This window comes from Sprattus sprattus (genome assembly GCF_963457725.1).
Source record: "Sprattus sprattus genome assembly, chromosome: 20".
Taxonomy (NCBI): Eukaryota; Metazoa; Chordata; class Actinopteri; order Clupeiformes; family Clupeidae; genus Sprattus; species Sprattus sprattus.
This window is the reverse complement of record NC_137918.1, coordinates 18,310,001-18,327,423: the sequence shown is the minus strand read 5'-3', so window position 1 is coordinate 18,327,423 and position 17,423 is coordinate 18,310,001. Positions and strand designations below refer to the sequence as shown.

General features: G+C 42.3%; 1 protein-coding gene across 1 annotated transcript; it reads right to left on the bottom strand.

Moving 5' to 3' along the window:
- Window positions 1-821: 821 nt before the first annotated feature.
- agtr1 (angiotensin II receptor type 1) lies at window positions 822-1,919 on the bottom strand (the record flags this gene model as incomplete). Its single annotated transcript, XM_080858893.1, has 1 exon — window positions 822-1,919. One exon carries the CDS (start codon window positions 1,917-1,919, stop codon window positions 822-824), a length of 1,098 nt encoding a protein of 365 aa, XP_080715019.1.
- Between the last annotated feature and the right edge of the window lie 15,504 nt (window positions 1,920-17,423).

Here is a 17,423-nt window from a genome sequence, read left to right as displayed (position 1 = left end):
TGAACAGTGCAGGTTTCTCACGATGGAGAGGAGAGAACAGACTTCAGAATAGGAAGCCAGTAGTCAAAGAGGTGTGCATACAGTATATGTTTTAAGACAGTTGGCCTCACATCAGCTATCATGTGTGATCGGATAAAACTGCGCTCTGTATTGTACTTTTAAAATGCTCTACACACATTAAACCACTCTGCAAACAGCTTTATTTGATTTGGACGTAGTTGAAATTGTTTGTCTTTGCAATCACTAGTGCAACCATCTGAATCACATTGAATTACAAAGCACAAAACGGCAAGCAATAATGAAGCAATCTGTCATAAATGCTTGTGATTAGCATGATTCAGCAAATGAAGCCCTTTCTTTTCTTGATGATAGTTATTCTTTTTCATCGCTGACTTGCCTATCGAGCTTGCTTATACCTTTGGGAAATGCTGTTACACGGGTCACTTCACAAACAAATCAACTGGAAAAAAGACAGTGTAAATAGTTCACAAAATCACTGAAAGAATTTCGCACTGATACAGCAGTTATGTATTTTAAACCCCCTGGGTGGACATAAGAGATTTAGACTTATTACACTTTAACAGTTCTCAAATACAGTGCAGTTTTGTTTTTTCTGGATGCTTAAGTAAAGCATAAGACAGAATAATGCATAGCTGTCCCTTTCACGCAGTCCTTAAATGTGCCTTAATATAAAAAACTAGCACACATCTTCCAGCACACCAAAATAACAGTGTGAGAGATTTGAAGCACAAACATTGTTTTTTTCAAGTGATCCATTCTGTGTTGGAGCTGCATGGTGCTTTGCTCTTCCCTGCAGCCTGTTATTTCTCCACCCCGCAGTGTTCATTTCGGGTCAGAGAGGATGTTTTGCCAGCTGTGAGAAGCAGACTGTTGGAGGCGCGGTAGGAGAGGGTGCTCATCTTGGTGGACAGGCTGGGGTGGGAGGTGGGCGGACGGGCCCCGGCGCACCTCAGCAGCCTCAGGAGGCTCCGGCGGAAGTTCTTGCCCACAAAGCCGTACAGGATGGGGTTGACACAGGTGTTGAAGTAGGCGATGCAGATGGTGAACGGCATGGCCGTGTCGATGACGTCCAGAGTGTGGCAGTCGCTGATCACGTTGAGGTGCAGCAGCAGGTACATGAGATTGAAGACCTGGTGCGGGGCCCAGCAGAGGAAGAAGGCCAGCACCGCCGCCGCCAGCATGTAGAGCACCTCGTCGCCATGGCACCTGTTGCTACCCTGGATGCACTCTGGCCCCTGCAGCGCCCGTCCAATCAGGCAGTAGCAGGTGAGGATGATGACGAGGGGCACGAGGAACCCCAGGACGCTCTTCATCAGGCTGAGGGGCACCAGCCAGCGGTCGGACTCGTCGCCGGGGATGGCGCAGACGGTGATGTTGGTGCCCTTAATGGGGATGGTGTCGCGCGTGAGGGCGGTGGGGAGGCTGAGCAGGAGCGACACCGTCCACACCAGGATGCAGGCCATCCGGGCGTAGCGCACCGTGCGGTAGCGGCGGGATTCCACCGGGCTCACAATGGCCAGGTAGCGGTCGATGCTAAGTGCGGTGAGGAAGAAGACGCTGGTGTAGACGTTAAAGGAGACCAGGCCAGCCGTGGCCTTGCACAAGAAGCTGCCGAAGGGCCAGTGGTAGCCCATGGCTGTGACGGTGGCCCACATGGGCAGAGTGATGAGGAACGTGAGGTCAGACACGGCCAGGTTCAACACAAATATGTTAGCCACAGTCTTCATCTTCATGTAGTAGTGGATGACGGCCACCACCATGCTGTTGCCCACGATGCCAATGACAAAGTTACAACTGTACACAACTGGGATGAAAGCGGAGATGAAGGTGTGTGTGCCCGTCATGTTGCATTTGAGCACGATTTCGTTCGAGTTTTTTCCATTTGTGGAGTTCTCCATTTTGTGTGCAGCTCTTTAAACAGACCCTTGGGCATAGGTCAGTAAGACCTAGGAGCAGAGAGCTGAGCCGACTGGCTTCCTGTGAGGAAGAAGATAATCATACTGCAGATATGAAAACTACCAATGCAAATCTCTAATAAATCTCTGCATATCAGATACTTCACAGTTACTGATATTGTACAATGAATGCTTTCAAATTTTCAATGAAGTGCGTGAAGTGGATTGTTCTTGGCCAACTTTCATGACTATTCTCTTATAGCTGCTGTTTGTCTTGGAGCTCAACAGAGCTTCATAATCTCAGATATTCTGCCGGATAGACTGTTTATAACGGAGTGCCAATAGGTTTCTTTGATATCATGTTCTCAATCACTTCACATGCCATTATGTAATTTACAGTATGACCTGACTGAATAGGACCAAAGCCTTTTAAAGAATGTTATATTCAAAGGGCAGGGCAGGTCAGGTCAGGGAAAAAGTCTCACTGAGCCTCACTAAGATGTCGCAACAAAACACACAAATCGAGGATGCAGTATGAGGTTTCTGGTGCAGCTGTTGAGATCCGTGACCTAAAGCACTGAATGTCCTCTGGCATAATGATATCAACCAAAACCCTCTTATCCACAGCAGCACTAACAAGCTGGAGAGATGACCATTCACACAAAGCCACTGAATATCACAGCATGTATTCCACCAGCCATTACATAGACAGTTTTTTCACATGTACTGGCTCACTGGCTGACAATATATCTGCTACTCTAAACAGGCACGGATAGTTGTTGACCTATTTAGGAAATAAAATCAAAGTTTCAGGCGATCTGTCTGGTGTAGTAGACTATTTCTCATCAATGACCTCAAAAACTATTTATTCACTGTATTGTAATGAATAACGCTCTGAAAAAAGGTAAAACTGGTAAAACATTCAAAGAAACTAAAACAGTGATAGTCTTGTCCGTCTACAAGAAAGTACTGATAGTCCTTACCTGGAAAACTGCACACGGAAACACAGCTCACAAAAGCAGAGCACTCTGACAAGAAATTCCAAATAAGTTGTATACGTGCAGAAGCTGTTCAACCCAAACCGAGCAGGTACACAACACAGACATTATTTATCAGTTACTTGATCTCAGATTATCTCTCTTTCCATTTTGTTGAGTAGTTCCCACCAATTAAGTGGTATCAAGTATCTGGTCTCCCTTCAAAACACGCCTCAAATCTCTGCCAGTATCAATCTCAGTCAATACTGTCTCCTGATGTGATGTTACACTAATAAGATAGTACTGTACAAACACTTGACAGAAATGGAGCCCAAGTGAAGCGCGTATCTGTCAGCTCTGTCTGTATGACTGCATCCTCTTGGCTACGTGCCCTCATCATACCATTCTTATATCCTCGAGGCCCCTCGGAGGGGGGTGGGCTGAGGCTATTGGTCAAAACTGCTGAGAGTCAGAGAGAGGTTGAGAGAGGGGGGGGGGGGGGGGGTAAGAGAGAGGGGGGGGGGTGAGAGAGAGGGGGGGGTGGTGAGAGAGAGCGGGGGGACAGAGAAAGACAGGGAGCATGAGGAGAGGGTTTGGGGGAGAGACAGGGGGAGAGACGGGGGAGGGGGGGAGATGGCGAAAAGAAAGAAAGCGAGAGTAAGACAGAGGGAAAGGAACAGAATGAGAATGTTATGTTATCCTCTATGGGAACAGGCAACATGTTGTTGTTCCCCTCATAGTACATTCTTATTAACATTTGCCATTTACTTAATTATGCTAAATATCAGTGATAGGAGAAATGTTTTGATACAAAACATTTGGAATTCCAAAATAAAATGACTGATGTTGTGCAATTATCTGCAAGTTTTATGTAATTTCATTGGCTATGTGGAACATTTAACCATGTGGGTATGCAATAAATGTCATTTAATATTAAGTGAGTATTAACTGTTCCTGTGTGTTCTTGTTCTCCCTCCTAAGACATACGTATATCTTATTATATATCCTTGTTATTCATCTAGTTAGATATTCTATTCTAGATTTCAACATGTTTGAATGATGCACCTCCAATTCTTTAATTCATTTTCTTAAGTGGTAAATTGGCACGGCACTGTAGAGGGAAGGGGACACAGGTTTGTAAGAGACCACTGCTGGGATTCTTTCTTTTGTGCCTTTATCGATGAGGTGTTGTTCAATGAATTGCCTGTTCAGTACAGACGACTTTGTACTGAGAGCTGAGACACTCAGAGTTACGGGATGTGATTTAGTCATGGCTTGTCTCCAGGTCACTGGCCTTGCTTTACACATGACCATATTTGACACAATGCACATTGAAATATACCAGAGGAAGCTCAGTTCTACGTCATCTGAAGTCAAGGGCTAGTAAACGTTGTCTCCAGTGTATCAATAATGCGGCTGTGTGACGAGCTGATTCCCCAGTTGATTCTGCTGCCTGTCCTCGACATCCTCAAGTATGACTCATTTATTGCTCTACCAACCAAAACATAGCATTTCTGGTAAACGTTCTGGCATTCTGCTTTACGGTCACAGGCAGACAGCCTTGGGAGTCTCGCTTGTGCCCGCTTGTATGTGACTCAGTGAATGCTGCTGGGCACAGAAGACAAACACTCGTGACGTGTCCAGTACACAGTCCATGACCATGAAAGATGCCATGGTACATATTCTCACAAACATGATACAAGCATACAACTACGCTGGATTCATGCTGTCTCACTCAGTCAGCCTTGTACAGAGCCTCTGACCTCTCTGTGTGCAGAGTAGTATATATGTACATAAAATGTCTGATGTAAAGCATTAATATGGCTCCTAATGCATGTAATCATTCTATAAATGAGACAAGAAGGCCGTTTCCTTTCATCTTCCAAGACAGTACATCTGTAGTGCTGATGTGTTGTTTGATGAGCATAGCAAAAAAGCTCATGTGAGCTCAAGTGTAATGTCTTTGAAGGCATGGGCCAAACATGTGTGTGCATGGAATAGTTGTGTTGATCTGCACTTAAATGACGTTAAAACAGCACTAAGTTTAGGTCAAAAACAAGCTATATCCAATATGCATGCAAAAACCTTACAAACACTAACAGCACAGTTGACTTGTTAAGATGTTAACTTGTGCGTTTTAGCATAAAGTTGCTGATGTTATGCTATGAATGTTTGTCTTAGATTTCGTAGGTGATCCAACCTTAACCACAGAATTGCATAGTGCACAGCCTAGGTCGACAGAGCGACAGTTGTGTTTATCTGTCCTTCACATGACCATATACCATCAAAATGAAATGATACCAGATGATAGAAGTACTAACTACAAACACGTTTAAAAAAGTGACAAATTGTTGCATACAGTTGCTTTAATGAAGGTGTGATCGGATGTGTAAAAGTTAAAATTTTGAACAGGACACGTGATAACAATTAATCAGCTGGATCAAACTGTTGGCAAGCTTTGCTCCTCAATATAACATTTGTTCTTCACACTTGAGAGCATTTTCCATTATCCATTGTCCCATAATAAGTCTGTTATCTAGCACAAAATCCAACATCCTATTTATATCAGCTCCACTTCCCTGTACATGGGGAGTTTTTGTATGAAAGAGGCATATCCGGCCGTGGGAGATTTCAGCCTTCAATTCCTGCAATTGTAAATCACAGGAGGAGTTAATAACACTGTCAAGGCGAAAAAACAAATACAGACAAGAGAGGCTTTTTGTTTGTCCCAAGAGAGACATGATAATGGGAGTGAGAGAGGAGAGTCGTATGGGACGTCAGGTCGGCCATCCATCGCTCAGCATATTTGCTCCAAATGAGGATTATGTTGCATAAATTGAATGATCAGTATACATTTACTCAAATAATCTCTCCTGCACTACATATTGGTTCATGTATGGGGAGTACTGAAGGGAGGAGTGGGGGCAATTCTAGGCATATGCTTCTTGCTAACTAAATTACTGCTCGTGGTATCAACAGAAGCGTAATTCAATGATCCCTTGGCAAAAAGGTAATGTTGCCCTCTGGGTGTGAGTGTTGATACTGGTGTCTGCAAGCTGCAGTCGACATTATTAAGGCTGCAACATTATTAAGGCCATTTGTTGTGTGTCAGTTACGACTGACACCTTTTCAAATGGCAAAGTTTGGCTGAACTTTAAGAGTTTTAAAAGTCACAGTCGTTAAGGTGGAACAAAATAACATTGACAGGAAGAGACAGTACTGGCTGCAGAGGTCAATGAGAATGAAAACCAATGGGCATTTTATTCCCTAAATAAACACAAGGCTTATTGCTGTCACTTATGATATCTAGTAAAACTACTGGGCTTGTTAGGATTAAAGCCAAAACTGTTTTTCAAAACCAATGTTGATAACCTATCCCCCAAACTCAAATTTTTGCAGATTTTACGATGTAACATAAATCTTACGACCACAGGTAGACAAACTGTGCGGAAAAGGAATACATGTCAACACCCTCTCGTAGCCCTCCATTCCAAAACTGCCTCTCGGGACAGCGCTCCGGGCCACAGTGCAGTCATTCCCATGGTGTTGTCCCTGACGGAGCACGGCGCTCTGGGCCACAGTGCAGTCATTCCCATGGTGTTGTCCCTGACGGAGCACGGCGCTCCGGGCCACAGTGCAGTCATTCCCATGGTGTTGTCCCTGACGGAGCACAGCGCTCCGGGCCCCCAGCAGAGCCGGCAGGACACCGCCAGCTTCCTGCAGGGACCCAGTTCATTTTCACATGCGGCTGTATTTATTTATTTATTTTCACTGATCTCCAGTAAACAAAGATGACTCTTTCTCCACAAGTCACGGTGATAGGATGGAGCTGCGATAGCCTGGGCTTATTTTTAGCCATTTTCCATTTCGATTGAGACGAGAGACCATTAGCTCTGTGGCGATGTTTTGAGTTGAAGCCAGCATTAAGACAGATTGCGAAGAGGTTCTGTTTATTTTTCGGTCTTTCAAATCCCTACCTAATGGGCCATTAAAATGCAAGTTAAAAACTGTAGCACTGAAACTAGTAGGACTGTGCAGTGGGCCGGAATACTATGCTATAAATGGACACTAGAGATCAACACAACAGCCAAAAGAGTAATCTAAAGCATATAAAATGTTCAAAGAGCCCAGAAGAACTTAAGTAAATCCTGAGAGACTCCAGGCTTTTTGCCCCCTTGTCTGGGCGCTTTACCTGTTGCTATTGAAACCAGTGCTCTTGTCCAGTGAGTGCATAATGCCCAAAGAGTCGCGCTAACCTGGCCAAGTGTTTGATTTGGCTGGATGTGCCCTGTAATCTGCCATTGACTCATCACATAGACCTGCTGCCTGACAAGGACCAGAGCCTTTCCAAGAGAGCCTTGCCCTTCGCTTTCTGTCTCTCTCTCTCTCTCTCTCTCTCTCTCTGTCTCTCTCTCTCTCTCTCTCTCTCTTTCTCACACACACACACACACACACAAACACACACACACACACAGTTGTACCCACACTGATAAATATTGTATCAGAGGATGGTGTCTTGTCTGAGATAGAAGTACATTCTGTTCTGTAAGATTGTGAAGAGGTTACTCAAATGTACAGTAAATCACTACATGCTGTATGCAATTGCCATTTTAGCTCAGGTTCATAGACGACCCCAAATAGTCTGCGAGTGCCTCTGACACAGCCAATGGCTCGCTACGGCCACAGACAACAAAGTCCAATGAAAGTGTTGTGATTGACGTAGCTCCAAAGCCTCTAAAACCTCCACTGGCCTTGAGTGTGCTTGCCAACCTCGTTGCCACACTTCCATTACCAGTTCCGCATATTTCAGCTTCTTCTTTTAAAGGCTTCCTCAATCGCATCTTCAAAGGGAATCGTTAACTCAATAAAGTAAACAATGTGCTCACAATCAGAATAAAAAAACATGTCTGGTCTCATAGCAGTCAAAACAATACAGTACAACTTGAAGTTGTCTACCGACATCAGCCAGGAATCTCCAGTCCCATGCTTTACCCTATTGCCACTACTTTTTGTACGTGTCTGGTGTCTACTTGGTACATACAGCCATGATACCCCAAATGCTACCAGGATGTGGTGTAGTTAATTTGGTTAAAGACCAACTTAGTATCCACAAAAAATGCCCTGACTGAAATCTTCTCAGGGACCTGAAAGTAGCTGAATGCCTTCCCCAACAGACTGTGTGGCCTACCCAAGCAAAAGAAAAACACGATCCATTCGCAAGGCATTCGCAAGCATTCGCAAGATCCAAAAATACCATACAGAGGTCTGCCAAACATGCAGAAAAACATGCAAAACCTGCTTTCTGCAGAGAAATATCTATCAAACTATTTTCCCTCAGAGAGGAGAATAACTTTCTTGCTTCAAGACTAAAAGATCTTTCCTTCCTTAAGAAGACTGATCGGCAGTAATTTGCGACTGTTCATGCCGTTCTTCTCCTTTGGGATGAAATTACCACCTGCCCGATGCCACATCATTGGAAATTGTACTTCTTTTCTATACAATCACCAAGACCTTTGTTGTAGGGAAACAACCTCTTTAAATCTTAGAGTTGATACTTCAATGAGAGTCAGAAGACCGAATGCAATGAGCTGAAGTGTATTCAATCTTGCAGACTTTTCATTCAATCTGAGTGGTGGTCTATTGGGCAGCTCAGCCCAAAAAATGGTGCACTAACTTTTTAAATGGTACATCGTCACTATGCTTTACCAATCAAAAACCTAAATCTTCTCCAAACTGAACCAATTGAAAGCCCCAGACTTATCCAAACTGAACCAATTGAAAACCCCAAGTTTGAACCAATCAGAATATTCTGTCAAACCTATACATTTTATCCAAGCTCAGCCAATATTCTGCTCACTTGTTGCTGAGAAACATTTTAAGACAATAGTGACTTGTGAAAACAGGTTTGTGTCCTTGCCAATGTTTCAGAGACCCTGTTTACAACTTTGTGGGAGGTTTTGTCTGCCCTTGACTTGACTTGTCTGCATCTCTTATCCCTTGACCCCTCTATGAATGCTTGCCTCTCTCCTACAGCCTGCACCTGTAGGCCTGTTTTCAAAAACAAGCCCCATCCTCGGGACATAGGCCTTTCTGCCTGACCCTACATGAAACTTGTCTCTACACACAGCCTTTCGTCATAACAACTTGTTTTTTTTGCAAAACTGCTTCATGTTCACCACACCACTGTATCACAACCATGATTTTTGCTACATTTGCTACACGGTGTGATGGTGTGTTTGTGTCGGGTGTTTACTGCCGGTTTGGCGTTTGGGCACGGACAGACTTTTTGTTTGGTCTGCCGCGATATATCAGTAGTTAATACATTGTAATATTTTGCTACATCTCTACCTTCTGTGAATTATATTGGTTTTCTTCACCTTCAACAGATATAGGGCCGGGAGATGATGCAGCCCTTGCACAATCTTTGTCTGAGCAGCTCCACCTTTCTAAACGTAGCTAGTCTACTCTTCACCTCTGCCTGCAGTACACCAACGACCAAATTAATAATTCAAACTTATTTTCTGCAAAGGTCAGCTGACACGTAGGCTTATTACTGTAAGAACTAATACACACTGAATGCATCAGATCCTTTGCCGTATGTCCAGTGGATCTCTGTGAGATATTCCTCATGTGTTTCCCAGTCTTATTCTATGGCGAAGAAATGCATGTAATCTAAATCACTTCCTGAGAGACCTCACTTACCTGCACCCTGATAACTTGGAAATCAGTCCTCATATGGGAATGCAATTCATTTACCACATAGTTCTCTGGTAGAACTTAATAGTTTGGCTTACATTACATCTACATGCTCACCTCCCTGGAGTCTTATATTAATGCCACACAGAGAGAGCAATGATGCGTTTTTCACATGCCTGTAAAACCAGACTCTGTGGGAATGGGAAAGCGTTCTCACTATTGCTCTCCTCTGACATCACTATTGCCCTCCTCTGACATCACTATTGCCCTCCTCTGACATCAGTGCTGGGTTCCTTTATGCCGTTTGAGTGCGGCTCCACCCTAGTACCATTCTTTACCATGACATCATGAGTAGTTTTTTTAATCATTTGTCTAGGCTTGTTTTCACACTATCATCCTGTGTGGCAGTGCAGCCTCATAACATGTATAGGACCTCAGACAATGGCAGGTAAGTGCTGAGGCCTTAATACAGTAACTCTTTTTCAAGAGTACTGTATACCTGTTGAATATGTTGACACAGACACAGAATTCTGTTTACTACGTGTGTATTCTGTTTTGCAGCCAGCTATCACACTGTGAGGATGTCCTGTCTGCATTGATTTGTAAGAATAAAGTCACTGCTCCAGTTGTCCTTCTGCCTGTGATGCTAGAGGCAGCTGCTAGTAACGTGACACCTTATTACATTAAGGGAGGCTTTTGTGAGTGACAAAGGACACTGATGTGAAAAAAACAAGTGTTTGCATCACGTAGGCACTGCCAATTACCTCAAAGGACAATGTATCAACCCTGCATTTTACTTGTACAGTAACAGCATTAGCACACACATTGGACACACTAATGGTGGAAAAGAAAGCCTGTGGCTGCAGACAAGGCCCTCCTATTAATACTGTATAGATAACTTATGGTTTTTGAGCCTCATTATGACTATAATGGCTCCCGTTGTAGGAAACAGACCCACTACTCAGACTACGCCAGTTTCAAGACCAAACTTTAAATTGCCAATTGAATAATGTTCTGTCTTTGATTAAGCTGATGCAGCTGAAGTTAAGGCCGATGTAATATACAGCACCTTGTGTATGCCACAGAAGGGGACACTACCAGAAGGGGAGGTTGGCCTCAAAATGACAATAAGCATACTTACAGCTGTGTGTGGGTCTGTGACCTATTGTCTCTTCGGGGGATTGTTATGCCCCACTTTTAAAAAATGGTGGTTGGGATTTAGTGAAAAACCGTGAATTTGCTCATAATTTCACAAGACTAGCCCTTTGATACACAAGCTATGGATACCCCTTTTAAGACACAACATGGGTCAAAAATGACCCATATTGACTTTTAATGTTATTTCATGCATGTCTGAGTGTTTCTTAGCAATATCTTTTAAAATCTATTTATTTCATAATTTAAAGTATTCATTCAATATCTTGTTTTTGATTACCACGAATCATATTTTTTTTTCCTTTCTTAATTAATGAACTAAAATGTTTTAATTTTTTTTTGTATTATGACATCAAGTTATGACCCATGAGTGCAAGTGTGATAAAAATAAAAAATAGACATACTATAATAATGATTTTGTTTAAAATTATTATTTTAGCAGTGATTTGGACCAAACAATAATACATTGAACTCCTGAAATGTTAATTTGTCACTTTGTCATACTCACACATAACATACACCATTTTGTTTGGTTATAGTACTGGATCACTTCTGATTTCTTCTTCACACTGTTGTCATCCACTGCTCTGGCTTCATGCATGGTGCTCAGGAGGACAACAGCCTTCCCCTTTTTCGGAGCATGGTGTTCTATCTGGGTGTCTCCTAGCTGCAGGAGCATGGTGTTCTAAATGGGTGTATCCTAGCTGCAGGAGCATGGTGTTCTATCTGGGTGTGTCTCCTAGCTCCCCCCCCCCCCCACCCCCCCCCCCCCCCCCCCCCCCCCCCCCCGCAAGGAGGTTCAAACCAATAAAGGCCACGAAGTTTCAATTTCAATAAAGTTGTCACTGATAAACAGATTCCAGGCATCTTTCGGTGAAACGATTCTTGAACCAGATGCAGGTCCTGGGCAGCTCTTCAGGATGTTGTGGCTTCTTGCTCTGGCCTGAAGGGGGTATGCTCATTCCAGTAAGACCCCTTTTCTATTGGTCTGGGTCTGAGTTTCCTACTCAGAGGACTCATCAGGCGAGTCTTCTATCTCATCAAAGGAATGCTCTTCATCTAGGAGAGCTGGATTCCTAGACAAGCCCAAAACTCCAGCTTGACCCTGTGGCACATAGTCTAGATCATCAGCTCAGACTCAGGAATAAGAATTGATTCATCTTCCTCATCCTGTTCTTCATGAAGCATCTCTGTGACAATTTCAGCAGTAAATCTGGAATGGCTGCGACCAGCCATACTAACACTGTGGATAAAGAAATATTTTCAACTATCAGCTTATCAAGTACACAATATACTGTTCTTTTTCAAGTTTTATTTTGTTGGCCTAGCTTACATTAGCTAGCTAGAATATAATACAGTGCCTTGCATAAGTATTCACCCCCTTGGATGTTTTACCCTTTTATTGCTTTTATAAATCAGTCATGGTCAATATAAGTTGGCTTTTTTGGACAAAACAATTCCCAAACTAGCCCTCTTTAATGTAAAAATGAAAACCGATTTCTACAGAGTTATGTAAATTAAATAAAAATCTGTAATGAAAATAAGTGATTGCATAAGTATTCACCCCAAATCAGAACAAGTTGGATCGGTAAATTAAATTAAAATGAAAACTGAAAACTGCGATTTGTAAATTCTCTTTGGCCTGTATTACATTGAAAGCAATACAAAGGCCCATTATTTGATGTTTTACCTCATGAATTTTATGTTTTTTTTTTCAGAATAAACACCTAATTAAATTTCGAGTCTGGCAACATATTTCAAAAAAAGTTGGGACAGTAAAGCATTTATTTCTTTGTAACGTTGCCATTCCTTTTTACAACACTAAAAAGACGTTTAGGGACTAAAGACACCAAGTGAGGAATCGTTTCAGGTGTTACTTTGTTGTCCCATTCTCCCTGCAAACAAGTCTTAAGGTGTGCAACGGTACGGGGCCTTCGTTGTCACAGTTTGTGTTTCAAAATGCACCACACATTATCTATTGGGGACAAGTCAGGACTGCAGGCAGGCCAGTCCAGCACCCTTCGTTGTCACAGTTTGTGTTTCAAAATGCACCACACATTATCTATTGGGGACAAGTCAGGACTGCAGGCAGGCCAGTCCAGCACCCTTCTTCCTCAACCATGCCTTTGAAATGTGTGCAGAATGTGGTTTTGCATTGTCTTGTTGAAATATGGATATGTCGTCTTAAATGCAGCATATGTTGCTCCAAATCTCTATGTAATTTTGAGCATTAATGGTGCCATCACAGAAGTGTAAGTTACCTTTGCCAAGGGCACTGACACAACACCATACCATGACAGACCCTGGCTTTTGGACTTGTTGCTGGTAACCTAATGGATGGTCCTTTTCTTCTTTGGTCCGAAGCACACGGCGTCCATTATTTCCAAAAAAGCCCAGATTACTGATTCGTCTGACCACAATACACGTTTCCACTGTGTGATGGTCCATCCCAGATGCCTCAGAGCACTTCAGTCATGCTTTTGTACCAAATCATGTTTACAATGACCTGTTGACATCACTTGTTTCATCAGTATTTAATTATTCTACCTCATTACTACCCCTGAACTGCCCCCGTCCCAACAACACATAACATGAAATATCTTGTGTTCATACTGTCCACAATAAAATAAAATTAAGGTTAATTTATAAATCACTGCTTTCTTTTTTAATTGGCATTTTCCATACCGTCCCAAGTTTTTCTGATTTGGGGTTGTACATCCATACCACATGACAACTACCAGATTATTTACAGCACTGGGGGGAGCTACACTGATGACTACAACGTATGGGAAATTCAAAAAAGAAGATCAATGCCTTGCCAGTTCAAAAATAATTTTGTTGAATTATTCTTTTTTTCTCTCTTTCCTAACTTGGGAATATAACATCAACCCTCGAAGGAATATTTTCCCACATCCTTTCATAACACATACCAGATATATACACCACACAGCAACATGTGCTCAAATATCCTTCCCTAACACATAGTAGATTTACACCACACAGCAACATGTGCTCAAATGACTCAAAGTTCAACGTTTTCACTTTAATGCTGTTTTAACATGGAACAAGATTCTCTTTCAGAGGTCAGTGTGAAGCTATATTTGTTAATACTGGCTGAGACCCCATAGCTTCCTAGGTTTACATTACTAATGCCATGCTGACCCTTCCTAAGGAGAAATGGCTGTCTGGATCTGGCCTCAGTCCTCAGCTGGAGGCTGATGAGATAAACACACCAAACATCAGTAAACTGAGTATGTACTATGTCTTACACAAATGTAGAAGAAGAAAAACAAGTCTTACGATCAAAAGTTTATTATGACGATGTAGTAACGTATGAATGTATGAAGAGAGAGCTATTGCCTTCCTTTTAGACGCTTGAATACCTGTCAGTCTGTGTTATTCTCCCATGGCCAACTCGCACTACATAAGAGAGAAATGCTTGAAACTTTTGATTATAAAAGATTACCTAATTTGAGTATAAAAGAAAAGGCAGTCCAAACTGATGTAAAACAATTTCCTTTCACTCAGAACTTGTGTTTATTGGCCAAGTAAGTTTACACAAATAAGGAAATGCTTATTACACCAGTTTGTAGCATACACAATCACGGCTGGCTGATCTTTTGGGCAATACACCTTATGCTCAAACTGTTTCATCCTGAAAATATTTATTAAATGCATGATAATACTCAGCCTGAAAACCGACATGCAATACTAACCTCTGGTGGCCACTCTCTTGGCTGATTCTCATTGAATGAAGAAACACCCGCTTAGATGTTCACATATGACCTACCTCAGACTGAGCAAACAGAACATTTGATTAATCATTGTTGATTCTTCTGTCCTGATATAGGACACAGGTGACCTTTGAAAAATGCTCTCACCATTGTGGACCGAAGCAGTCTATCTCAAAGCGATTTGCCATCCAGAGATAGTTCTGTGAAACCATCCGTGTTCTAATTCAGCCAGGGAGAACCCAGTACACGGAGGGGCCAGTCAATTAAAAGTTTAAATGTCAGTTATCTGACTCTATTATGGCTGTCAGATGCAGCCATTAAGCTACTGCAGGCCACCAAAGCTGTCTGAGGTGATTAAAGTCTGGGAGCCCATCTGGTGGTAAGGCTTAAAACGCTTTGCTTTTCAGAGAGTGGGCCGCACATTTGTGCCTTCAATTATTATTATAATTTTTTTTCTATCTGGAAAGGTTTTATGTTGCAACTGCTCTACGTGTCCTTCTGGAGTAAACTAATGTGCAGATAAAGCACATGATAATACTTACACACTGACACTGCCCCATACTGTAACAAGTCAAAACAGAATCCAATGATGACCTACTGTTGTGCAGACAGACGTGGGTGTTTAGAAGTTTAGGGTAACCCCAGGATTCCCCAACCTCTCCTGAACCTGATTCTATCCAATCAACACATCTGTCATGGAGATTAAGCACTGACTAGCAACTTAGTTAGCATACACATAATAAAGTGAGCTTTGTTTTACAATGAGATAAGCCATGAAATATTTTGCCGTCATATTCATTTTTACTTCAGAAATAACTGTGTGCTTTAATCATAAGATATCCAGCCATAATCAAAAGCATCTCACGTGATACCAACACAACAACACAACTTAATATTTGGCTTCTGTCAGTGGTCCAACAACCAGACTGGACAGTGTTATTTGAACTTGTTTATTTACTTTTTAACTAGTCCTGTGTATATGTGTAAATGGCCTGTTAAAATATGTCTATATTTTAGCATCAACAATGAATTGGACATTGCCTATTATTTCAGCAATACAGTCATCATCACCCAGGTAAACATGTTCTCTTTTATTACTTCCTTCCAGAAACATTACAGGACATCTCACACATACAGCGACTTCAACCCCAGAAAACGTTTTATTTACAGAAAAGATGACAGCATAGATAACTTCAGGGAGCTAGTTCATGGCATGTCTACAGCTGCCCACATACACCACCAAATATACTAACACAGCCTTAATGTGACAGGCAACGGCCACTCTTGGCAGTCTGATAAGCATCTCACACCCCAGCACACACCTTAGATGGCAGGGAGAGAGTTATGATGTAGACCCACCGAGACACTTTGCCCATTTGAATGTATTGGGTTTCTGTGACGCATCACTTAGACGTTAGAGTTTGTCGGTCATCAGATTTTAGTCACCAAGTGAACCCAGCTTGTTTTTTGGAATGGAGAAAGAACAGGGAGTGGTGACAGTGACTCATACTGGCTTTGATTGGTCAGAAATTTGGATTTGTTCCCTTTAAATACAGTATATTCTAGTGTTATTTCTTCTTGCTCCGTTCGTTCTAGGGAATCCACAATATTCTTGCAAGTTGCAATCAAAACTGATTTTTCACTGTCTTTTTTAAAAACACCATGAAAGAGCGCAATTTTACACAATGAATACAAATGCAAAATAAATACAGAAATAAATAAATACAGACAGAAATAAATACAGAGAGTGTAGAAATACTGTACATAAAAATAAACGGATAGTTTTGTTACGTCACAAGTGACATCATCCTCTCATCATCGTCAGGTGTCCCTATGCCCTGCAGTGTCCATTTCACCTGATGAAGCTCAGCAAGCAGTCAGTCAAGTTTCCAGCACATGCTCAAATAAATAACAAAACCGTGCCACGACAGTCAGTCAGAGAGACGGACAGACACACGGGCAAGGAAACTACACAGACTCTGGCTATGACTTTCAGCAGCTTTGCAAACCCGGCAGTCTGAGCACCCTGTGGGTGTTGGTGCACCTTGAGCATCAGGGGGGTTGGGGTTGGGGGGGGGGTACATACTCTCACATGGGACACATCCATGATCCTCTCTATCCACACACAGGTCACATGATGCATCCTAACTGCACAGACTTGAACTCCACTACAAGGGCGGACCGAACCGTGGCTTAGTAAAAGCTTAGGGGAATGATTTGCTTTAAAAAAAGCAAGAGTAAACAAATAAAGTCTTAAGTCATGCATCATTCACACGCACCATAGATATGTATAACACATTTAACCCATCTCTTAGCAGTGTATGCTTATTTTTCAGTAGCCTTTCCATAATGTATCAGTAATATTTTTCTTCATCTCTTTTATATTCGTATTCTTCACATTTATATAAACTCTTCTACTTTACAGGTACACTTTTCAATATTTTGACTAAACAAGTAAGTTAAAAAAAAAAAAGAAAAAAGGGAGAAGAGGGCGCACAACAGTTTAAAAAATTGTTCTGGTAATGTGTAACACCATGGGCCAGGGCCAAGACTGACAGAAAACAGAGAAATTGATTTACACCTGTGAATATGCAGGAGCGCTTGGTATCTCTATGGAGGGTTATCTAGTTCTGGCATCTGGTTGGCTGTTCACAGAGATCTGCACTCTCTACTTCTGATCACACTACAGGCTTTCCAATTCCAGTTTCCTTGCATCATGTTAAAAGTCACTGGCAAACCTGTTCTTACTTAAGTTGTCCCTAAAAAAAAAAAAAAAAAAACAAGAAAGACAAGAATCCATTTATGTTGAACACCTAAGGGACACTATGGAATGGAGCGGAGCCTTACCAAGCCCCTCCAACCCAGATCTCCAGGAAAGGCCTGCTCTTCGGGTGGCAGGCAGAGGGTAGAGGGGTGGTGGTGGATGGACTGGGTGGAGAGCATCC